The sequence below is a fragment of the Ovis aries genome, chromosome 9 (genome assembly GCF_016772045.2).
Source record: "Ovis aries strain OAR_USU_Benz2616 breed Rambouillet chromosome 9, ARS-UI_Ramb_v3.0, whole genome shotgun sequence".
NCBI classification, from domain to species: domain Eukaryota; kingdom Metazoa; phylum Chordata; class Mammalia; order Artiodactyla; family Bovidae; genus Ovis; species Ovis aries.
In genome coordinates, this window is record NC_056062.1 from 5093778 (window position 1) to 5119651 (window position 25874).

The window sequence follows — 25874 nt, forward strand, 5'->3', positions numbered from 1 at the left end:
TTTAACAGAAGTATTTATATATGATTTAATTTAATTACTCTTAAGAGAGTCACTTGGACAGTAAGGAGATCCAACCAGTTCATCCTAAAGGAAATCAGTCCTGAATATGCATTGGAAGGACTGATGCTGAAGCTGAAACTCCAATACTTTGGCCACCTTATGTGAAGAACTGACTCCTTGGAAAAGACCCTGATGCTGGGAAAGATTGAAGGTGGGAGGAGAAGGGGATGATAGATGATGAGATGCTTGGATGGCATCACCGACTCAATAGACATGAGTTTGAGTAAACTCCGGGAGTTGGTGATGGACAGGGAAGCCTGGCGTGCTGCAGTCCATGGGGTCGCAAAGAGTCGGACATGATTGAGCAACTGAAACTGAACTCTTAATTCATGTTTTTGATAATTTTTAATCCAATTAGCAAGTATGGAAAAGTTCTGGTTGAACTGAATTTTTGTGCCAAGTATTTTTCTTCATGTAAGCAGCACAAATTTGATAATCAGCCAACAAAATATCTGTCACTTTAAAACCTGAATATTTTGATCATAGCCTAAGGCTTTTTAGAGAGCTTATTCTTGAAGAAAAATAAAGACTTAATTTAGAGATGGGACATTTTCTCCTCTTTAACACCTAAAGTATTAATATCTTCTGAAAATCTTATGCAGATAAATCATGTCTCTTCCTTACAGCCCACATTGTTCACCCTGAATCATCAATCAAAGAAGTACAGTGTCCACACACTTAGAACAATTTTGTTACATAAACATTTTAGAGATAATATTAACACAGAAAACTCTCAGGATAGTGAGAGAGTCAATTCCTAGGCAGACTGATAAGAAGTCCAGGGTCCCCAAGAAGGAGAAAGGGGTTTGGGGCTCTTGAAGTGGAGATGCGGCTGCTTCTGCTGCTGCTAAGTTGCTTCAATCCTGTTCGACTCTGTGCGACCCCATAGGCGGGGGCCCACCAGGCTCCCCGGGAGTGGAGCTAGGGGTCTGGAATTCTCAAGGAGGAGAAAAGGACAAACTTTTTTTTTCCCCTCTATATTCCTTGCTGCTGCTGCTAAGTCGCTTTAGGCGTGTTCGGCTCCGCTGTCCCTGGGATTCTCCATAGTCTTAGTCAATTACACAACTCAGTTTAAACTGTACTAGGGATTATAAAACAACAATGTATTGGGCTGGAGGACAGTTTCTCCTTCCTGAAAACCTGACTAATCCTGATATTTTAGAAGGTATTATGGGAGTGGGTCCGGCAGGATCTTTCTATTGTTAAATTCTAATCTTGTTATCCGAAAATGTAAACTGTGGGAGTGGGTCTGGTGAAATTTTCACAAACTTGAGACATTCTTTTGATTCATTGTAATAACGAATTAAAAGGTATATAACTCCATTGCTAACACTAGCAAGAGGGTACTCTTTCTGCCCCCTTTTGATGTCTATGTCAGAAGCTTTCTCTGTCTCTTTCATACTTTAATAAAACTTTATTACACAAAAGCTCTGAGTGATCAAGCCTTGTCTCTGGCCCTGGATTGAATTCTTCTCCTCTGCAGACCAAGAATCCCGGCATCTTTTTGCGGTTCAGCAATAACCTTTTAATAGTTATGGTCAGAGAAGAACATTTTCATGCGACTTTGGTCTATGAAAAATTCAACACTTAAAATGTTTTTAATACTGATATTCTAGGTAGTAATTTGTGATGTCCTGGCAACGGTGAGCTAGGTCAGATCTTTTAAATGATGAAATTCCCTTTCCCCTTGAAATGTGAAGTCATTCTTCTGTTTTCCTTGTGTTTCATCATACAATATTACTGGAATATACTTGTGGGTTTATGGCTGACACCTGTATTATACTAAAGGAGCTCAGAAACATTGTTCTTCTCATTTGGTAAATGAGGTAAGAACTTTGCTTACCTTCACACATCACTGTAAAAGCTATGGGATGTGTACTCAGATGCACATGCGCCATTTCGCAATATGCACATCATAATAAAGCTATCATGAAAGCTAGATAATACAAATGACAATGGATAATCTAGAGCCAGACATCCTGGAATGTGAAGTCAAGTGGGCCTTAGAAAGCATCACTACAAACAAAGCTAGTGGAGGTGATGGAATTCCAGTTGAGCTATTTCAAATCCTGAAAGATGATGCTGTGAAAGTGCTGCACTCAATATGCCAGCAAATTTGGAAAACTCAGTAGTGGCCACAGGACTGGAAAAGGTCAGTTTTCATTTCAAATCCAAAGAAAGGCAATGCCAAAGAATGCTCTAACTACTGCATAATTGCACTCATCTCACATGCTAGTAAAGTAATGCTCAAAATTCTCCAAGCCAGGCTTCAGCAATATGTGAACTGTGAACTCCCTGATGTTCAAGCTGGTTTTAGAAAAGGCAGAGGAACCAGAGATCAAATTGCCAACATCCGCTGGATCATGGAAAAAGCAAGAGAGTTCCAGAAAAACATCTATTTCTGCTTTATTGGCTATGCCAAAGCCTTTGACTGTGTGGATTACAATAAACTGTGGAAAATTCTGAAAGAGATGGGAATACAAGACCACCTAACCTGCCTCTTGAGAAATCTGTATACAGGTCAGGAAGCAACAGTTAGAACTGGACATGGAACAACAGACTGGTTCCAAATAGGGAAAGGAGTACGTCAAGGCTGTATATTGTCACCCTGCTTATTTAACTTCTATGCAGAGTACATCATGAGAAATGCTGGACTGGAAGAAAGACAAGCTGGAATCAAGATTGCCGGGAGAAATATCAATAATCTCAGATATGCAAATGACACCACCCTTATGGCAGAAAGTGAAGAGGAGCTAAAAGCCTCTTGATGAAAGTGAAAGAGGAGAGCGAAAAAGTTGGCTTAAAGCTCAACATTCAGAAAACGAAGATCATGGCATCTGCTCCCATCACTTCATGGGAAATAGATGGGGAATCAGTAGAAACAGTGTCAGACTTTATTTTTCTGGGCTCCAAAATCACTGCAGATGGTGACTGCAGCCATGAAATTAAAAGACGCTTACTCCTTGGAAAGAATGTTATGAGCAACCTAGATAGTATATTCAAAAGCAGAGACATTACTTTGCTGACTAAGGTCCGTCTAGTCAAGGCTATGGTTTTTCCTGTGGTCATATATGGATGTGAGAGTTGGACTGTGAAGAAGGCTGAGAGCCAAAGAATTGATGCTTTTGAACTGTGGTGTTGGAGAAGACTCTTGAGAGTTCCTCGGACTGCAAGGAGATCCAACCAGTCCATTCTAAAGGAGATCAACCCTGGGATTTCTTTTGGAAGGAATGATGCCAAAGCAGAAGCTCCAGTACTTTGACCACCTCACGCGAAGAGTTGACTCATTGGAAAAGGCTCTGATGCTGGGAGGGATTGGGGGCAGGCGGAGAAGGGGATGACCGAGGATGAGATGGCTGGGTGGCATCACCGACTCGATGGATGTGAGTCTGAGTGAACTCCGGGAGATAGTGATGGACAGGGAGGCCTGGCGTGCTACGATTCATGGGGTCACAAAGAGTCGGACACGACTGAGCAACTGAAGTGAACCGAACCATCTTCTCAAAGTTACTAGCATGGCACTGTGTCACTGTGTGTTTTAGTCACCACCATCCCCAGAGTAAATGCTAAAATGACTCAGAAACCTTGTAAACACTGTGTCACTGCTTGCAAGCACTCAGAATAATTTTTGCACTAGTTGGAAAACAATATTTTATCCCTAAACAATTTAAGTGTGAACTCCATCACTCATCTGGATAGATTTGGTGCAAGTCAGTCTCAGTACATGAAGGATGACTTCCTTCTCTCAGTGCTACCAGCAAACCTCACCAGAACCTGGAGAAACGCTGTGATTATAGACCTACAGTCCTTGGGGACTGTCCATCATGCTCCACTGTGGCCATTTTTGGGGGTGTGTGTGTGTTTTCCAAGCATCAAATCCATATCGAAACCATCCCTTTTGAGTAACCTTAACCATACCTTAGTACAGAGACAAAAGAATTGCTCATTCATCTTCAAAATTTTCCATCTAAAACAAAATTAGTGAAGTATGAGGAATGGGGTTATGCCGTGTGTAGAAGCTCAAGTTAGGGAACAGCTTTAAGAAACAGCATCATATTATCTTTTACAGACAGGCCGCCCACACTCTTATCTCTACCTGTGATTGTATCATAGCCTCTCTTGGCACCTCTGCTGGTGTTTCTCCTTGCTTGGTGCCATTTGCTTTAATCTGTCATTTTCAGAGTCCAAGGAGTCCCGTTTGCCTTAACCTTTTCCTTGAGCATTGATGCTCCAACAATTGTCTTTGGAGGAGACCGGCTTTAATCTTAAGATCCAGTTATTAAAAGAAAAGATCCTATTTATTAACATGGAAAATACTCTTGTAAGTATCATTCCTCACTCCTGCAAGAAGGATCTTTCTCACCTCTCTTCGAAGAATGCAGTGGACCATGACTATCACAAAGCCTTGTAATGAATCAAACACAGCAAAAAGAATCTGGAACAGGATGGAGCGTTTGTCTGTCATAGCCAGAACCGCAGACATCCACGTCAGAGCCAGAAGGGGCAACACCACACAGGAGCTCCAGAGAGACGCCCTGTTGGAAGAGAAGAAGCGACATTATGTAGCTGCACGTACGCCTCAGGCTATAACCTAATCCCCGCTCAACAAAGCATTCTTGTATGTGGCACCAATATATTAACTTGGAAGCCACAAAGCAGATAAGATTTCACAGTTTTACTTATTTTTTGATAAGCAATCCCACAACAGTTATAAAAGCAGTTGCAAATTACAAACATTTACGTATGTTCTTAGTTCTAATATTAGCGAATATGATTTATTTTCCATCATAGCATTTTCTCACATGCACGGTAAAACATTTGTAACAAGAAGATGTAAATGATTGGGACTAACATGGCATTACTGGCGGTGGTGGCTGATAAAGCTGTTGTTGAAACTACTCCACACTTGGCACATTTGAGCGTCAAACCGCTATGAGGCTCACTCATCTGACTGCAAACAAACAGAACACCCACAAAAAGAACAAAATATTGAATTGTCACCAAAAAAAGTTGCTGCTATAAGTTAGCTTTTAAACATGATTTCATGCAGAAAAGCATATTTATCAAAGAGGAATTCTCTTCGTTGTGTTTAAAGATGCATTTACACTACACATTATTTTTGTAACATTTACCTCTTAATAATATGGCCCTTTGTTACATGCAAAGCATATTTTGATCACTTATACCACAAATGGGCCTTGTATCTACAGGTCAAAGTTGCTCAATACACTGAGTTAAACGTAAGTATGTATTTGTGTGGACATACAGTGAAAACCCTTTATTCAGAACCTTGATAATCAAACAGGTAAGGATTCCTAGTTTCAGAGATTTTCAATGTCATTTACAAGAGGAACATAATACCAATTAAAACCTTCTGAAATACACACAGGTATCTCAGAACTCCAACATAAGGACATACATATTATGAGCCTTTAGTCCTATGAGGAAGATGTAGCCTTTAACCAAACATATTTACATTTTGAAATTTCATTTAGCATCAATGAATTGATCCTATATTTTAGGATGATCTGAATATAGAGATCGATAAATTTGATGAAGTATTAGTTGCTAATAAACAGAGTGACAGTTTAACTTTAATAAGACACATTTAATATAGTTACTAAGTTCAAAACGTTCTTTCTGAACATTTTGTCACAGACATAATATAATAGTTTTTAAATGGTATATTCAAGTCTAGAGGATTCTGCGGATAAATTCAGATACATGATGTAGAAAAACTTGACATATTTTTTTTTAGAAAAGAGTATTTTGTAAACAAATGGTTTAACAGAACCTTACCCTCTTAGGAGAAACCAAAATGAAATTATTTGAATCAAACTTCAGAACACCTTGAAATGATCTTCTGTGGTCTCTCATCCATTACCATGTGATGTTTATGTGTAAAATACAGGCTTTCCCTGTATTTCGACATTTTAGGAATCAGTGAACTAAAATGTATTGGAATGGGTGAATTTAATTCAGATGACCATTTTATCTACTACTGTGGGCAAGAATCCCTTAGAAGAAATGGAATGGCTCTCATAGTCAACAGGAGTCTGAAATTCTGTACTTGGGTGCAATCTCAAAAATGACAGAATGATCTCTGTTCGTTTCCATTCAATATCACAGTAATCCAAGTCTATGTATGCCCTGACCAGTAATGCCAAAGAAGCTGAAGTTGAACGGTCCCATGAAGACGTACAAGACCTTCTAGACCTAATAGCAAAAGAAGATGTCCTTTTTATCACAGGGGACTGGAATAAAAAAGGAGAAAGTCAACAGATACCTGGAATAACAGGCAAATTTGGTCTTGGAGTACAGAATGAAGCAGGGCAAAAGCTAACAGAGTTTTGCCAAGAGAACATACTGTCATAGCAAATACCCTCTTCCAATAACACGAGAGGACTCTAAACATGGACATCACTGATATCCATACTGAAATCAGACTCATTATATTCTCTGCAGCCAAAGATGGAGAAGCTCCATACAGTCAGCAAAAACAAGACTGGGAGCTGACTGTGGCTCAGATCATGAACTCCTTATTGCCAAATTCAGACTTCAATTGAAGAAAGTAGGGAAAACCACTAAACCATTCAGGTATGACCTGAATCAAATCCCTTATGATTATACAGTGGAAGTAACAAATCAAATCAAGGGACTAGATCTGCTAGACAGAGTGCCTGATGAACTATGGACGGAGGTTCTAGACATTGTACAGGAGGCAGTGATCTAGACCATCCCCAAGAAAAAAGAAATGCAAAAAGGCAAAATCGTTGTGTGAGGAGGCCTTACAAATAGCTGAGGAAAGAAGAGAAGTGAAAGGAAAAGGAGAAAAGGAAAGATATACCCATTTAATGCAGAGTTCCAAAGAACAACAAGGAGAGATAAGAAAGCCTTCCTCAGCAATCAATGCAAAGAAGTAGAGGAAAATAATAAAATGGGAAAGACTAGAGATCTCTTCAAGAAAATTAGAGATACCAAGGGAACATTTCATGCAAAGATGGGCATAATAAAGGACAGAAATGGTATGGAGCTAACAGAAGCAGAAGATATTAAGAAGAGGTGGCAAGAATACACAGAAAATTTTCATGACCCAAATAACTATGATGGTGTGATCACTCACCTAGAGCCAGACATCCTGGAATGTGAAGTCAAGTGGGCCTTAGGAAGTATCACTATGAACAAAGCTAGTGGAGGTGATGGAATGCCAGTTGAGCTATATCAGATCCTAAAAGGTGATACTATGAAAGTGCTGTACTCAATATGCCAGCAAATTTGGAAAACAGCAGTGGCCACAGGTCTGGAAAAGGTAGTTTTCATTCCAAACCCAAAGAAAGGCAATGCCAAAGAATGCTAAACTACCACAAAATTGCACTCATCTCACATGATAGCAAAGTAATGCTCAAAATTCTCCCAGTGAGGTTTCAATAGTATGTGAACCAAGAACTTACAGATATTCAAGCTGGATTCAGAAAAGGCAGAGGAACCAGAGATCAAATTGCCAACATCTGTTGTATCATAAAAAAGTGAGAGAGCTCCAGAAGAACATCTACTTCTACTTTATTGACTATGCCAAAGCCTTTGACTGTGTGGATCACAGCACACTGTGGAAAATTCTTCGAGAGATGGGAATACCAGACCACCTGATATGCCTCCTGAGGAATCTGTATGCAGGTCAAGAAGCAACAGTTAGAACTGGACATGGAACTATGGACTGGTTCCAAATTGGGGAAGGGGTATGTCAAGGCTGTATATTGTCACCCAGCTTATTTAACTTATATGCAGAGTACATCATGAGAAACGCTGGACTGAATAAAGTACAAGCTGGAATCAAGATTGCCGGGATAAATATCAATAACCTCAGATATGCAGATGACACCACAATTATGGCAGAAAGAGAAGAACTAAAGAGCCTCTTGATGAAAGTTAAAGAGGAGAGTGAAAATGTTAGCTTAAAACTCACATTCAGAAAATTAAGATCATGGCATCTGGTCCCATCACTTCATGGCAAATATATGGGGAAACAGTGGAAACAGTGACAGACTTTATTTTTTTGGGCTCCAAAATCACTGCAGATGGTTACTGCCGCCATGAAATTAAGACACTTGCTCCTTGGAAGAAAAGTTATGATCAACCTAGATAGTATATTCAAAGCAGAGACATTACTTTGCCAACAAAGGTCCATCTAGTCAATGTTCTGGTTTTTCCAGTAGTCATGTATGGATATGAGAGTTGGACTATAAAGAAAGCTGAGCACCAAACAATTTATGCTTTTGAATTGTGGTGTTGGAGAGGACTCCTGAGAGTCCCTTGGACTGCAAGGAGATCCAACCAGTCCATCCTAAAGGAAATCAGTCCTGAATATTCCTTGGAAGGACTGGCGTGGAAGCTGAAACTCTAATACTCTGGCCACCTGATGTGAAGAACTGACTCATTTGAAAAGACCGTGATGCTGGGAAAGATTGAAGGCAGGAGGAGAAGGGGACGACAGAGGATGATATGGTTGGATGGCATCACCGACTCAATGAACATGAGTTTGAGTAAATTCCGGGAGTTGGTGATGGACAGGGAGGCCTGGTGTGCTGCAGTCCATGGGGTCACAAAGAGTTGGACTGAACTGAACTGATCAGGTTTTCCAAGTAGGTTTTTTAAAAGACTAATATTGTGGTGGACCTATAGTACCATGTTTAAAATAAAAATGGTAAAACAGAGAAAGTGACAAGGGGCTCATAATTCAGAATGTCTGGTTTCTTTTAAAGAGGTGCCTTCATTGGTGAATCGAACTTTGATAAGATGATAAATATGAAAGTTATTAAGGAAGCAGATTTATCAGTAGACCCCATGAGAAAGATCAAAACTCTCAGAGTTAGATGTGGGGGTGGAGAACATGATTCTAAACTATTCACTTTACTAATTCAAAATAGGGCAAAGGTACTAGCCACAAGTATCCAGACTTTTCCAAGGAATAACTAATAACAGTCTACCCAGTTTGGTTCATGAATGGTTCAAGAAGTGGCCAGTGTGTTTGCATCTGCTCCCAGGAGAATGCCTATACCAATATTCTTCACATTATATACTTCATAACAGTAGATAAGAAAGTTCCATTGCAGGAAAAAAGGAGAAAATGAAATATCTTGTTTGAGATGTTCTAAAAAGATACATGTCATTTTATCTTATTCTCACTCTTTTCCAAATATCACTTAATATATGTTGATATTTGCAATAAATTCCCCCTTGGTAACTAACTATACTTTATGTATTAGAAAAAAGTTTTTCTAGTTTGGGTATTACAAAACTTGTCAAATTATTATATTATTGTTTTAATATTCATTCACCCATTCTTTTATCAATCTTTATTGAGCATAAACTATTTGCTTGGCAATAACTGATGATGAAAAGAAGAAAGGAGATTAAGAAGTAGGTAAAATGGGGGGAGGAATATGTTGATACAATAGAACATGTCACTCAGTCATGTCCGACTCTTTGCGACCCGTGGACTGTAGCCCACCAAGCTCCTCCGTCCATGGGATTCTCCAGGCAAGAATACTGGAGTGGGTTGCTATTTCCTTCTCCATGTTGGTACTATATTTGATTCCAAATTATAATGTTTCAAAAGAAACACTTGGTGTATATATATATATACATATATATATATACACACACACATATGTATATGTATATTTGTATTTATGTATGTATATATATATTCTAATAACCTGAAATGGTCTATATTTACAATTAGAGTATCAATTAAATTAATCAGCTAGCTTCTTGACTGATGTTTCTTTAGATAATTCTGATTATCTGTTCTTCACTGAAGTCTGTGTTATTGGCCTCACTGCTTCTCTGGGAACTAAAAATTCGCTGCAAATGTTCAGATCTGAAAAATTCATTCAGTCACACATTGGAATAGAGAGCAAATTTCAATCTTTAAGCTAAAATAGCATTTTCTATTATAAAAAATTAAGCCTAGAATCATTAATTTATTAATAATCTTTTTCTGCTTTGGACAGTAACCAACATTCTGCTGTTTTAACTTGTATTAACTTTATTTGTATTTCTCTAGTAGCGGCCTTTGAACAAGGAAACAACAACAAAAAAAACTGTTTGACTCAGTTTTCCCAGTAAAACAGATGCAACTTCTATGACATTTTTAGAAACAGGGATTTTAAAATTAATATGTAGACTGAAATGGATAATTTCTATATTCATAAAGATAATGTCATTTCTCCTACACCTATGTTCTGCCTTACAAAGAGTTACATGAATCAAACTGCATATTACATATAAAACAATCAAATGAGGAAAACAATACTGACTGACTTTAATAAATCCTTAGCATTATGCTTATTCTGATAATCTCATCTCTTTTTCTTTTTTTTTTTTTTTTCATCTCTTTTTCTGATCTCAGTGTCATGAATGGTGGTATCATGAGTGCTTGCTTGACAGTAGTTCAGGGTCCTTTGCAAACAAGCTGTCCTCCTTGGCTTCTTCATCTCACCCATCATAACAAGAGTCACCAATGGTGAGTGAGTGCTTGCTTGCTATTTGCTAGATACTCTAGTGAATGCTTTATACACATTTTTTTTTATATACTCTATCATGAAGTAAGAGTTACTACCCCCATTTTACAGGTAAGAAGACTGAGCTGTAGAAAGATGAAATAACATGCCCAAAGACACACAGAGCTAAGAAACTGCAGAGCTAAGCATGATTAGCTGATTTTCTGAGCATGATTTTCTCTTTACTTCCAAGCTTTATCTTAACCACTAACCCACTCCACCCTCAATTTTAGCAAGTAATTATACAACTTTACACCACTAGTGGCAGAAGTGAGTTTCTATATCCAGTACCCAGTATGAATTATTCTAACATGATTAACCTAGGCAGAAATAACTGAAGTAGCTGTTGCTCCAATTTAACCACTTCAAACTATCGATTAATAGTGTGAAAGTTTCAAATTTAAATGGCATAGGAAGCTCAGTGTCTATGCAAGCTCAAGTCTGCCTGTTTCAAGTTGCCTTAGAGACTTATCTGAAATGAAAGAGGTCTCCAGATGGGAAGTGATTTCCGCTCAGAAAGGAATCGCCAATTATGTGTTTATTACATCATTGCAGTTCTAATGTTTGATGTAAATGATATCTAACTTCATACTGAAAGCCATTAAACCTAATCTTTTAATAGGGGGAAAATGCCCAGCCTATCTTGTCTCTTAAATTCTTACATGGATTATAAACACACGAACGATTTAAAATTCCCACCAGCCAGTGATAAAATACTATGACCATTAAGGATACCATAGATTATTAAAGAAATGAGAACATCTGGGGTAAGCTTTGAATGGGGATACAGTTAAACAGAAAGGGGAAAGCTATAAACTGTTTATAAGAAAAGATTCAAAGGGAAATTTAAAAACATTACTATTTCATTCAAGGTTTTACAAATTTATGAGTTAATGATATAACTTTAAAAAGATGCTACCAACCTGCTTATAAAATGTTATTGTCATTAGATATGGTGATATTATAATAACAGTAAAATTAAAGGAGATATTTTGCATTATTTTATAAGTGGTTAAAATGTACAAGTGAAAATTATGAGTAACTTTCTAGCAAGTTATAGTGAAAACATCATAAAAATGAATGTATGATAAAACTAGTGTTTTCTAATTATTTCGAGTGAAGAATTTTTCTGATATATACAATGAACAAATAAAATGCAATATTTTTGCCCTACTAAGGTTTGCTTGTCCTTATTCTGTCATGTCCCATACTGTAATTAGGTTCAATCTATCCTCCTGTCCTTTGTGACTAAAACTAGGAGGTCTTTGAAACTCTCACCCAAGAACAATTATTTCAAGTCTAGCCTTAATATTTAATCTTCTTATCTTACAAACAGGCAATACACACAAACAAATCTAGATTTTCTTAACAGACTCTTTAATTAATTTCAGATTTTGCTGATACCTCTTAAGAATAGCCCATTGGAAGCTCGAATGGCATAGTCCACCATACACACCAGTTTCTCAAGAACAAAGTCCAAGGCCCAGTCAAATGCAGTCGGTGATCTGGGACTGGTGTATGGGACATGCTGTAAACACCCTTCAAAATCCACCAATTGCAGCTTACCCGGCTCTGTGTTTGAGCTTTTTATCTAGGATCCCATCTCTTGAAACAAGTTTATTAAATACCAAAATGCCAATCACCATGTTGACCTGTCAGACAGAAACAAAGGTTGAAGGGAATCAGGTCCCTGATTTTTCTTGAGAACCCACTTTTATCCATTCACAACCTTGGCAGAATTCTATACTCACAACGGTAGTGACAGGAAGCCCTTCTCAAGTATTTTATAAGTGCATACAGGAAAACAGGGCAATTTACCAGTAGTGTTAGTGTCCATCTCTTAAAGGATTCCCGTGAGTTGGCTAGGTGGGTTACTTTAATGTTCTGAAGTATTTTCAGCCCATTTACTGTCCATGTTTCAGCCCATTTACTGTCCATGTTTTGCAGTTAATACTGAGGAAATTAATAGTGCACGGCCTAACTTTTAAATTGCCATATTATGCCAATCTAGCATTCTTTTCTCTGAATCATCCCTGAATAACACAAATGGACTAATGAGCTTTACACTATGTCTGGGTATCAGAAGATTATGTCTTGCAAAGTGCAGCCAGGGTGAGTCCTGCCAGGCAAAGGTGCTAAGGTTTGTCATTGCCTGGAACTGGGAGAACAGAATGCCTCAGTTCTTCATGCTGTGCAACTGTTTTCTCCCATGAGACTGGGGGCATTTTAATGCACCTTGGTTTTCTGGACAAAGGGGAAAGGCTATTCAATTCACCAGCATCCTTTCAGATGGACACTTACACTAATTTTTATAATGTGCTCTATTGAACCAGTCTCAGCATCTCTAAGACTCTTCTATCCATTTAAAAGGTCTCTTGCATAACACAGCTGAGATGAAATCACACATATTCATCTTTCTCAAGTCAAACTGTAAAATGCTGTAGAGAGAGCTGTGGTCTAGTTGTAGCGGCTTTATTATAAGTGCGCTGGGTTCTCTAGCCTACTAGCACTTCCTGATAAAGGAATCCAGTACAATGCTGAAACCAAGATAATCGAGGAAAAATATATTCTCCTTTTTGCCTTCCTGTCCCTTACCCTCCACGGTCAAAAGAATCTTGGTGTGACACCCACTGCAAATGGTGAAGCCTGTACATTGCAACTAGCAGCTTGTGAAAAAGATGTTTTAAATGAAGCAGGAACTTCTACTTCTCCAATATACTTTGAGCAGATGGAATATAAAGCTAGAGTCTGCTTAATTACTGGTGTAAAGAAGATCCAAAGAAACTGTTAGGTAAAGACTTAGAAGGGGTCACTCTTCATAGCTCCCTAACAAGATAAAATTCGATCAAGCGAAAGACTGACTCATCTTTGTATATCTATATTTGAACTAAAAAACCCTGTATTCTGTGGATTCTATTAATCTACAATTTAAACATGAGAGAATTCATCACCACTCCAAAGACCTTTTGTCTTTCAATTACACACATACTCATTGTTTCTTCACTTTAGGGTTATGTGTATATTAATCTAGAAGCCTAGGGAAGTAACTCAGTCGATTAAATAAAAATTCAATGCAGTGGCTAGAACTATGTCTGAGAGTTTTAGTTTTCCTATGCTCTTCTAACACTCATGCCTAGATTGTTCTTGTAAATCACCAAGTTTCTGCTCCCTTTTATAATTTAGAGGAGGAAGAACAAACTTTAAAGAAAGAAAACCACATGGAGCTATTAAGAAAGATATCTCCAGCTTCCAACTTATTGACTGATTCAAGAATCGAAAAGGTAACTTTTCAATTAGAAATCTGATTGTACAGTGAAACGCATCTTTGTATTTAATTCAGATTGTTTCTTTCTTCTCTGACATTTTTCAAAGATTTATTAGATAAGAAAGATCTGTAATCAATAAATTCAGAGACACAGAGGAAAAGCAAGTTTGTGGAAAATTTTCATGTTCCTATAAATAAACATTCAAAGGAATTATTTTGTGATTCAAAAAAGAAAAATTTGTAAAACTTCATGCATAAATATGGTACGGGTTCTCAACTAGAGGGGGGTGACTTGTACCCTCAGCGAACATTGCAAAATCTCTGGAGACATTTTCTGATTATTACAACTTGAAGGGTACCATTGCTATTTAGCAGGTAGATGCCAGTGGTTCTGATAAATACACAGGACAACCCCACAACAAAGAAATGTCCAGTTCAAAACATCTGCAGCAGTGAGGAGGAGAAACGTTGACACATGAACATACACTTTCTTGTTGATATTTGGTGTCAGCCCCAGACACCAAATTAAGAGATCTGAATAATTATGTAGATCATATTATGAAAGTATAAAGGTGTAATCGTGTAAAGGTGAAATAATAATAAATGAGGAAATTCTATATGTTAACAAGGAAGAATTTACTGAAACTTACTCACACTTCTTCACAAATGTGAAATTCCTGAAAGAGAAATCCCATACTCTCATGCTTAGTATTCGTCAGGCTTCAAAATAAGAATATTTTAGTGTAATAAAGCACTGGATAGACGTCAACATTAAAATTTAAGTAACAATTCATCAAACTTTAAAATGTCTGCACAATCAATACGAAAGTGTCGCTCTAATGGAAGCAAAGTAGACTTTCTTTGCTAAGAAAAACAATTAAGCTGATTTTGGTGTTTACCAGGACAACAGCAGCTGCAGGTCCCACAAAGGCGTAGAGTAGACCTCCTTCAAGAGAGAGCCAGCAACTGGAAAGAACATCAGATAAAAACTAACACCAATTAGTGATATGTATTAGATCACTAACGTGTGACACAAATAGTTTGGACTATGTGCTTAGTCTTGGAATTCTGGCATATTTCAAAGGTTCATAGTTTTTTAAAAAATACATGGAAGATATGAAAAAAAGCTAAAATTAGCATACTTCGTAAGTAACATATACCACATACCTCTCACAGGAAAGAAACTCTGATTATAAGGCTTTACTGTCAGGCAGTTAAAACATTTTAGACAAATTACTGTTGCAGTGAGATTTTTACAGTGACTTTCAGTACAAATGTAACTATTAAGTTATACAAAATGCTCCTTTATATCCATTATGGAATTTTTCAAGTATACTCTGAAGCAGGAACAGTGTGTTTTTAGAGACTTATACATGGCATTTACCTGTTCTTCCTTGAGGCCATTGAGATAGTGGAAGATATTGGTTTAAAAGCCATCATTGTAGGGAACAGATAATCTACATTTTGCATGGTTTTTTTTTTCTTTCTTCCAATTTGACTTTTTCCCAGACTGCTAAAAAATCACTAAAGATAAGCTTTTGAATGAAAATAAGTGTAGCTGTGTTTGTTTCAATTACTAGATTACCCAAGAAGTGCAGGTTTTCATGGACAAAGACAGTAACCATTTAGGTACAAATGCTCATTCTGTCGCAGCAAAGGACTGTCAAGAGGTCTTCCGGATCAGAGCCATGTCTATCACTTCATGCACCTCTCCTTGACCTCTGACCCTTTCATATTAGCTCTCAGTCCCCTGAATCAGCATGCTGCCTCCAAAATGAACAGCAATCAACAATCAACAATACCTGGGGCTTCCTTGATGGCTCAGTGGTAGAGTCCACCTGCCAACGCAGGAGACCCAGGTTCGATCCCTGACCCAGGAAGATCGCACAGGCCACAGTGCCACTAAGTCTGTGCGCCACCACTGTTAAGCCTGTCCTCAAGAGCCCAGGCGCTGCAACTACTGACCCCACGTGCTGAAACTACTGAAGGCATTGCTCCTTAGAGCCCATGTTACGAAACAAGAGAAGCTCCCCCAGTGAGAAGCACCACAGCTCGAGATGAGCTCCTGCTCACCGCCACCAGGGAAAAGCCCGTGCAGCAACAAAGACCCATCACAGCCAAAATAAATAAACAAACTTATTAAAAAGAATGCTTAACAATACTGTTCTCTCCTCTTCTAAGAACTTTTTTATATTGGCTGTGGTGGTGGTTACATGATTCATGCATTTGATAACTCACAGAATTATATACATTTAATAGTGGATGCTACCATGTAAGTCAGTGTGTGTGTATGTGTGTGTGTGTGTTATGTGTTTTCCAAGTCTGCATCTAGTTACTGCTCCTTGGTCATAACAGCAAATTAATAAAATTCTACTTTCCCACTTTGAGATCAACAATTTAATGTCTATTTTTAAAACAAAACACCTAGAGGAAAAGCCCTTAGGTATGATAGAACACTTCAGTTTGGCGTCTCCAAGACTGCCACTAAACTTCTGCAGTTTTGTGTAAATTCATCTTCAAATTGGTACTCTCCTGCTTGTACTGCATTCATTTTCAATCAAACACTCCTTGAGAGCTGGAACTGTGCCATCTATAATCCTACTTCTTTCCATATCCCCACCACAGTGGCTTTCAAAAGGAGTCATGCTGTTTTGAAAAATAATAGATTAAAGAGAACAGTGGTATAGGAAGACAGCTCTACAGCATAAACTATCAGTTCCATCCTGTAGGTTATATGAGAAAAGTGCTCGGATGATGTGAGTTCTTGCAATTCTTTGGAAGTTTCCTTGGGATGGCAGGTCCAGTGGTGTCTCTTGGCACACTTTCGACTTAGATGAACCCACCAAGGGCCTAATTAGCCCCAAATCCTATCTCAAACCCGAGGATAATTAAATAGGACATCTCCTTTTAAGACTTAAACTTCTAACAAGATGCCATCCTTCTTCCCATTTCTCAGCTGTCTCCTCTACTTTAAAGAGCAGATGAAGCAAAATATGAGACTGTACTGCTTTACATTTGAAATATTACATATAAACTTGACAAATTCTCCCACAGAATGTTCTCAGTATTACAGGTCTGATTAGGGTAGGCTGGTACCACATCCCCCTTTTACTCCCTTCTAATTTATTCTGTAGCCTGGGCATTCTATAATGTGATCTATTGATCCCCTGGCCTTTGAATTTGAATACATATCTCCCTAATACAGCAACAAAACTTGAAGTAACATGATAAAATATGGTTGCTGCCAGTATATATTATCATCTGTGAAATCAGAAGCTCAGATCAGAGTCCTATTTTAAAATGTAAACGTGTCAAGATTTATCCAGGTCTTTAAAAATGCATCTGAGATGGAACATGCAAAGTAAATATAGAAATATTTTACAAATTATGATTCTACTTAATCATTAATACTGGAATGACCTATATGGGAATATAATATAAAAAAAGAGTGCAAATGTATATATATATACATATATATATATATAACTGATTCACTTGTTATACAGCAGAAACTAACAGAACGTTGTAAATCAACTATATTCCAACAAAAATTAATTTCAAAGAAAGAAAGAAATTAAAACTCTGGTGTTACAAAGAAATGGGAAATTGAAAGAATTCTGAACAGCCCTGCAGCATTTAATGCCGAACTTTTGTGCATTTAAGGCACCTTACATCATTCCTCGTAATGTGACTTCAACCACTGTTAATGACTCAGTGACAGAGTACAAGCCATCAGCAGTGCCAGCCAAGACTAATGAAGCATATTTGACAGTTTACTTAATTATAAATAAGATTTATCACCGTGGACGGACTTACTAGTGATCAGTGCCATATCCTTTTGTCCTGGTGAAGCCTACGGATGTGGCCACCACTAACGCTGGTAAACCTGCAAGAAAAGCATTGTCACATTTCACATTTGGCTACCGCCACTGTGCACACAGGCTCAAGCAAAGCCAGGAAAGACCTGGGACTCCAAAACTGGAGGAACTACCTATGGATGGATCACTTTATAAAGCAGTAGAAATTTTTTTCCAAGTACAAAAATATGAGCATGATAGCTGGGTTTTTAAGTCAGTGCATTTCTCTGATGTTGCTAGGTTACCACTGCATTTGACATGGGTTTAAAAGAAACTCATAACAGAGATTTAGTATATCTTTTTAAGTTATTTTTTCCCCAGGGGTTTACATTCCTATAAAGGAATTTATAGTTATAAAATCAGAAAGGCAAAAAAAAAAAAAAAAAAGAAAACAATGGATGTTCTGGGGTGATGGAATATCACAGAAGTGGAATGTACAGTTGACCTCTTATTGATCCACATCAAGCTGTACTTGTAATAAGACAGAAAAAATATATCTCATCATTTAACTCTTTATGATTTACTTATACTAACAAGAATGTAGGAACAAGGTTAAGGGCCCTGAGGAATGGGCTTCCTACCCATCCTCTTTTCACAATCCTGATTGAAGGTCAGAGATTTATACCAATTTTTCCTCATGAACCTCTAGGTAGGTAATACTCCATGCCTTAGTCCCTCTTGGCGTTCAAGTGCCAGCATCCCTGCAGCAACTCTGACCTGACATCTTTTACTTTATGCTTCTATGAATCATGCTTACCTTGCTCAAGTTCAACAGAAACTCCCTGTGTTTGGTGAGTGGGATTCAGTCTGACCTAAGCTGCTAACTTTTTTTTTTTTAAGTTCTAGAAGACCATGCTTTTTTTTCAGGAAGCCCATGCTTGTTTTTTTCCGACTGAAAAGTTCATCTTCTGATCATCGACCTGTGTCCCCTCCACTCATCATTTTCCCTCCTATCATTTTTCCTTATTCTGGCTATTTTCTTCTGGAAATTTTCAAATGATACCACACCCCTTCACGAGGTTTAAATGATGGGAACCCCAAGGGACACAACATTTTTTTAAAACAAATGCTGGTCTGTGTGTGTGTATATATATATAATATATACATATACACATAATATATAAAGTATATGTGTGTGTATGTATATTTATACATGTGTATATATACACAGGTGCATGCATGTGCGCCCCCACACACATATGTAAAATATCTCCTCCCTTTTTCTTTTCTTCCTTCTGTCCTTCTCTTCAATATAGTTGACTTTTTTGATTGACTAGACCAAGTCTGTCAGAAAAAAATCCTCTTCTGGGTCCTAAGCTGAAAAGCTAACAGTCTTCATTCCATATAATTCAGATTAATTTTTTTCTAAATGATGATGTTGCACTTTGCCATCATGAAACTCATATGCCACTATTCTGCCCACTCTCAGACTTCCTCACAGTCTAGAACCATTGGTTTAGCTTTTACACTACCCAGAATAGTTTAATATTAGCTGTAAACCTGGAGACCCTATAAAGCGGTACACCCTTCTCCTCAAGATCACCTTTGGTGATGATGTTAAATAATTTAGCTAAGGTTCCTGTAAATTGCTATTCTTCATACTTCAAGGGAAGTCTTCATTTCTCTACATACTGTAGTTCTTGGATCTAGTCAAACCCTGATTCAATACCATTCCAGCTTAGGGTGGTCTTTATCATGAAATTCAGACAAAAATTGTAACACAGTGTTAGAGTATTGCATTCTCCAGTCTCTTCTTAATGGGTTTCCCGCTTGCCTGTGCAGACATAGTAGCCCCTGGCTGAAATCTGATGGATAACCTTGGTGCTCTTGGTCTTGTGTTTTTCTAGAATGAATTATTCTGACATGGTAATAAGTCCACTTATTTGTGATTCTTCAGGCTACCTCTAGCATTCATTTGTTATATCTTTGGTCCAAATTTCCTCATTTTTTTTAGTGCAAGTCTTTTGAAACTCAAAGACAAACGTGAAAAAATCCTGAGCTTTTCCTAAAACTAGTTCTTTAATTAATTAATTCTAATTAAACTAAATGAATTCATTAATTCCAGTTAAACTTTAGAACTGGCCCTCTGAAATGTATAGGTCCTCCAGATTCCCATTTCATATGGCACTGTGCAAGGAACGTGTTCTAATGAAAAATTAATTCATCCTCATCCTGTCAGCAATTTTTGTGTTTCCTTTGAGAACTCCATGGACTAGCCATGTGGTTTCATTCATGGTCTAGATGGCTTTCTCTTGTGTCGTGAATAGCTCTCTTGAAATGGACTCTTCAAGGCTTTCTTGTGGGCAGTACAAGGTTAGTGTATAAGACAAGAACATCATGTTTTGAGCACTGAACTTCTTAAGACATTTTGCATTTTCAGAACCTATAGTAGAGAATACTTTTGATTTCTTGCTTGTAGATACCTTAGATCTCATTTACTACCATGTGGGCACTATTGATTACCAACTGATCAGCTACGTGGCCATCCAGTATTCACTCTTTTTAAAGTTCCACAACCTCAAAGAATGTTCCAATATGACTAATATCCTATATTTCCACTTCGACATACTGAATTAGACACAAAGAAAAATAGCCTGGGGATAATCACAGTTTCCAACTTCATTCATTACAGCAGTGTTCAAAGTCATTTTAACAAGAGTACGAAAGGGAATAGCAATATGCTTACCCCATCCAAGGCACAAAAAGCGTTTCCTTATAAGCCGTGTTCTAATTTTTCCGGTTACAGCCATATATGATTGCCACGCTTCCGTCAAAACCCAACAGAATGAAGCCAGGAAGAAAAAGTGCAGAAATGCTGTGGTGGTCGTACAGATGCTCTGTGGAAACAGAAAAGACTCAGCTCAACACGGTGGGGGATCATGTGTCTTTCAGGGGGTTGTTAATCTCCAACTCATTGCTTTTACTTCAAATATCTACTTCTTTGTGACAGAATAATTGTTTACAGAAATTAGAAACCCTGGAGTCTTTAAGCTGTACAGTATCTTACAGAATAAAAGTTCTAATGTCATTTGTGTATTCAATTTTTTATGAGAAGAAGCTTGAATGTAAATTTAAACTCAAGGGAGATTAAAATTACTACTTTCCTTGATGTTTTTTTTTTTTGAGTCATAATTATGGGAATGGTCCTTTCTTTGGTGTAATATAAGTTACAGACATCTTGCATAATTCTTTTGGCTACACTGTTCATCCCTCCTTTTAAACCAAAAATGCTTTGCTGTTTTATCTGCTGATGTTCAGATTATATCACCACAATTTCTCAAAAGAAAAAAAAATTGCTTTTATACAATGTGATATTCAAAGTGTAAGAGCAAAGTACAAAATGAGGTTTGGCTAATAGCCTAGAACAAAAATAACATATGTATTTTAAAGTACTCAGTACATTGTGTGTGTGTGCACAGTTGTCACTCATGTCCGACTCTTTGCATCGCCATGGACTGTAGCCCACCAGGCTCCTCTGTCCATGAAATTTTCCAGGCAAGAATACTGGACTGGGTTGCCATTCCCTTCTCTAGGGGATCTTCCCAACCCAGGGATCAAACCTCTGTCTCTTTGCGTCTCCTGCCTTGAAAGGTAGCTTCTACCATTGCACCACGGGGGAAGAGACTTACTTAACACATTGCTCTGTGTTATACATTGCTCTGTGTTATTATATTATAAGGTGTGTCATAATCAAATCATTTTGAAAAGCTAGTCACTGGCCATGATTTCATAGATATGTTTCTTTCTGTACTTAATCAATTAACTGTGTCACCATTAGTTACTTATGACTCATCTGCAAAGATGAGCAGCTTCATTTGGCTAAAGGCTGCTACTTGCTTCATTACTGGTATAATTTCTTTGTGTAAATCTTGTTAAAATGTAAGTCTTTGTAAACTTTCCTTTGTCAGTTTCAGTCTTGATTATTTCCAAAAATTGAAAAAAGGAAAACATGGAGCTACAAAAAAGATCACTAAAATCTCATAACAAAGAATTAAAAGTATTAATACAATCCCACCCTTCTCCCTCCACTCTGATCCACTGTCTTTAATACCTTAGCCCAAATTATTCATGTTTTTAATTCTTTCAAAATTCACCAGATGTTCAGTCCTTCTTATCCTACAGAAAGACCTTGATCATGTTTATCTCATCAGATTGTTCTAATGAGGAGGGATAATATACAGATGCTGAGTAGGACTATAGTAGGCACTCAGCAAGTGCTTAACCAATGATGACCATAGTCATCATTATTTTAAGTAGAACAAAAAAAGGGCGTTATCAGTTTTCAGCATGGGGTTCCTTATCACATGTGGTACTAAATATATTTGGTGCTTAAGCTTATTCTTATAAAACTAATAATTTTCAGTCTGAGAAAGTCATGGATTTCCAGCATCCTCTTCCTCATCAGTTTACTCCTGTTTCAGCCAGAATGTAGGCAATTTACCCAACTCTGATTCCTTCTGTACGTGAGACACTGAGACTTTTTCCAAGTTGAAGTTTAAACGTCTGCAGGCTGCTTACTTTGCTCATTCCTGATCTGCAGTCTCTTGCAGATTTGAACTTCAAAGATAACTTTTTCATTCAATTTCTGGACTAGTTACACGTTCTAATTTACCTGTCATTTCTTTCCATCCTTTTGGATCACCTCAGTAGCTTGTGTTTATTGATTTATAAACTGTCAATACAGGGTTATCTAAAACAATGTAAAATCCTGAATCATTTAAATGCTAAGTTTTCACTTTCCTGCATTGGAGAAGGAAATGGCAACCCACTCCAGTGTTCTTGCCTGGAGAATCCCAGGGACGGGGGAGCCTGGTGGGCTGCTGTCTATGGGGTCGCACAGAGTCGGACAAGACTGAAGCAACTTAGCAGCAGCAGCAGCAGCAGATGCATGGAAATTTTGTAAGAAATAATAAAATGCTCAAGATCTCAATACAGAGACTTTTAATTTGCTCTCTCTATATTACGTTTATTACTTTGGGATTTCCTTTAATTCTGATACAAATTGACATACTACTAATAAAAATAATTTGGGGCTATTGACATTCATATTTTAATAATTCATGTCTCTCTTTACAAAGATATGGCCACAACATGTAGGGGAAATAAACAGTAACTAGAGAAGTAAGACCCTATGGGTGACTGCATTCTTCTATGATCAGGTGAATATTCATAAATGACTAGAAAGTGCTCTAAGTATGGAGTTAAGCTGTCTCAACCTCAGCAAAGTGTATATGTGAACTGAGAGGTCTAAAGTCAAGGGTGCAGCAAAAACCTATGATGCTGGGAGAGAGAAGGAGCTCCATTCTGCTTTATTATCATATGAAGGGTCAGTATAAAGTCAGATACCACACTTCACGAAACACACATTGATCTTTCTACTGGTAGGGCGAGGGAGGAGGGAGGGGGGTTCAGGATGGGGAACACGCGTATACCTGTGGTGGATTCATGTTGATATATGGCAAAACCAATAAAATTTTGTAAAGTAATTCACCTCTAATTAAAATTAATGAATTTATATTAAAAAAATAAAATGAACAAAAATATAAACAAAGTACAACTTTTATAAACAGCAATCTTCAAGTAAAGTCTGTTATTTGCACATTTGTTACATCAGTTTCCACAAAGTGGCTATTCTAAGTTGGGTGCTCAGGATTTTTAAATTTCTTCTCTGGTAGAACCTAAGTCCCACCTCGGTAACCCACAGAGATCAACCATCCTTTGGATCCTGCAGATTTTTCCACTTATAAAGTCAAACTTTGATGTTCCTTTTCTGCAGATGGCAAGTGTTGACATCTTGCCATCTGCTCACCTCTTCCTACCCAGAGACACTAAGGTGACCTTTGCTCTCACACTGTCTTCTCATCCAGCCTGCGTGTCTGCTCTCAGCTCCACCGCAGCTGGGAGTTCACAGCTCACCACTCCGAACACAAGACTCACTAGCTCCTCCAGCTCTTCAGTCAACTTTTCGACTCCTCGCCAAACCTCAGTGTGGTCCTGCTCTACAAATGACGAGTGTTGCTGACAAATATTAGAAAGCTTGGAAAGGTACTTAAATTGGCAAACTGATGGTGGTTTATACCTACAGACTTCACATACACTCTTCATCCCAAATCCTTAGGAATGATAGAAAATGTTTCATAAAATAACTGGAAAGGAAATTATGTAAACAGTGGTAGACTAACTACTACAAGGAGTGCCTGAAAAACAGAAAGCCAATGAAGGCAGGATGAATACCAGGGTTAAAGCCACCCATTAGGAGCAGAGATTAAGACATGGAAAGTAGGAGATTTAAGATATATGCAGTATATAAAGTATTTCCAGAGGGGAGAAAAAGGGAATTCTGGAAAAATGGAGCATTTAAAGAAATCTTATGGGGAAATTTCTCAATAACATTAAAAATTCTTTAGCTGCAAGATAGCTAACACACATACACATACACCCACCCTAAGATAGATTGCAATGAAATTTGTGAACATTAAGAATAAAGAGAAAATCTTAAAAGCTGTCAGAATCCAAAGGAAGATCACTTACAAAAGGATAAGAATCAAAATGACATCAGACTCCTTGTGAGCAACCCAGGATACAAGAAGACAACAGTCTATCTTCAATACTTTAAGGGAAAATAACTTTGTTGAATTCAACACATAGCAAAACTATTATTCAAGAAGAGGTAGAAATAAAGATATTTTTAGAATGATAAGGAACTTTGAAGTTTATTACCTTAAGATTCTCTCTGAAAGAATTGCTAGACAACATAAACCAATAATAATAAGAAATCCAGAAGTGCAGAATGAGACAAAAGCTAGTCTCATGAGTATCCATATTAAAATATATTCAATCTAAACAAATGCTTATTAAACAATAAAAATATATTGATAACATAGCCACTTGGTTATAAAACTCAATTTATATCCAAAAAGAAACTCAGTCTTATTTTATTTGCAGGAATATTTCAGATACTGATTAACTCTAGATTAGAAAAGGATGTTTGAACATCTATGTTAATAATGTTAAGGTTACCACAAAACGCAGGAACAAATAATATATTTGCAAAATAGTAGAAAAATAGAACTAAGAAAAATTTACCAGTTCAATTAAAGGTAAGCAAAAGGACAACTAGTAAATATAATAAACAGAAAAATCAAATGATGGTACAGAAATTTCCAATTACAGAAATCACAGTAAATAGGACTGCTTTAAATTCACTAGTTAAAAGTTAAGAATTTTTATCCTGGATAAAAAAATCCAGTAATGAATTTATAAGAGACCTCAAATGCAATGACATAGGAAGACTGAGAATAAAGAGATGAAAGAGCTATATTAAGCAAATGCTAATATGCAAAAATCAGATGTCACGATGTTAATATTGAAAAGAGCATTAAAAGAGATGAAGGACTTTTCATACTGACAAAAGGAGCAAGCCATAAAGAAGTTTCCAAAGTAACATGTATCTATGAAACTCATAAAAATTCTCCAAAGTCAGTTCAGTTCAGTCGCTCAGTCGTGTCCGACTCTTTGCGACCCCATGAATCGGGGCACGCCAGGCCTCCCTGTCCATCACCAACTCCCGGAGTTCACTCAGACTCACATCCATTGAGTCAGTGATGCCATCCAGCCATCTCATCCTCTGTCGTCCCCTTACAAAATATATGAAACAAATATACAGATATACTGAGAAAACTGCAAGGATAAATGTCAAACTAAGTTTAAAATGAAATATAACCTATAGCTCTCAGAAAGTCATGGAAAAAGTGGAGAAAAATAGTAATATGGAATACTATGACAATCATAAAAGTGATTAATCTTTTAAAAATATTATAGATAAGAAGCAGAGCATGTGCAATTCTTTAAAATGCAAATAGAACATTTTCAGAAGTTAACTAGTCCTAGGACAGAAAGGAGAATAAGATAAACTTGATAACACAGAACATTTTCATAAACTATAGTACAATGAATTTAGAAATCAACATTAAAATTCTGTACATCTTGGCGGGGGAACTTTTAATAACTAATTATTTAAAGAGAAATTAATATCCAAATTACAAACTATTTAGAACTGAAAAACAAAAGAAAAATTTGTGCAATTTTGGTATGACAGTACTCAGGGTTGTAAAAGCTTTAGATAGAAAA

At 37.3% G+C, this 25874-nt stretch overlaps 1 protein-coding gene across 4 annotated transcripts in view; it reads right to left on the bottom strand.

The window, feature by feature from the left end:
• The window catches only part of ADGRB3 (adhesion G protein-coupled receptor B3), an 891397-nt gene that overhangs the window by 45548 nt on the left and 819975 nt on the right, over positions 1–25874 (bottom strand). For 3 of the 4 annotated variants that reach the window (XM_042253849.2, XM_060419932.1, XM_027972805.3), the window contains 6 exons: positions 20431–20581; positions 17704–17773; positions 14787–14853; positions 12189–12274; positions 4913–5011; positions 4424–4595 (listed from right to left, as the gene is read on the bottom strand). In XM_042253849.2, the coding sequence (XP_042109783.1) occupies positions 4424–4595; positions 4913–5011; positions 12189–12274; positions 14787–14853; positions 17704–17773; positions 20431–20581 (645 nt within the window). The remainder of the gene's footprint in view (positions 1–4423; positions 4596–4912; positions 5012–12188; positions 12275–14786; positions 14854–17703; positions 17774–20430; positions 20582–25874) is intronic. The other variant, XM_042253850.2, reaches the window with a different exon arrangement.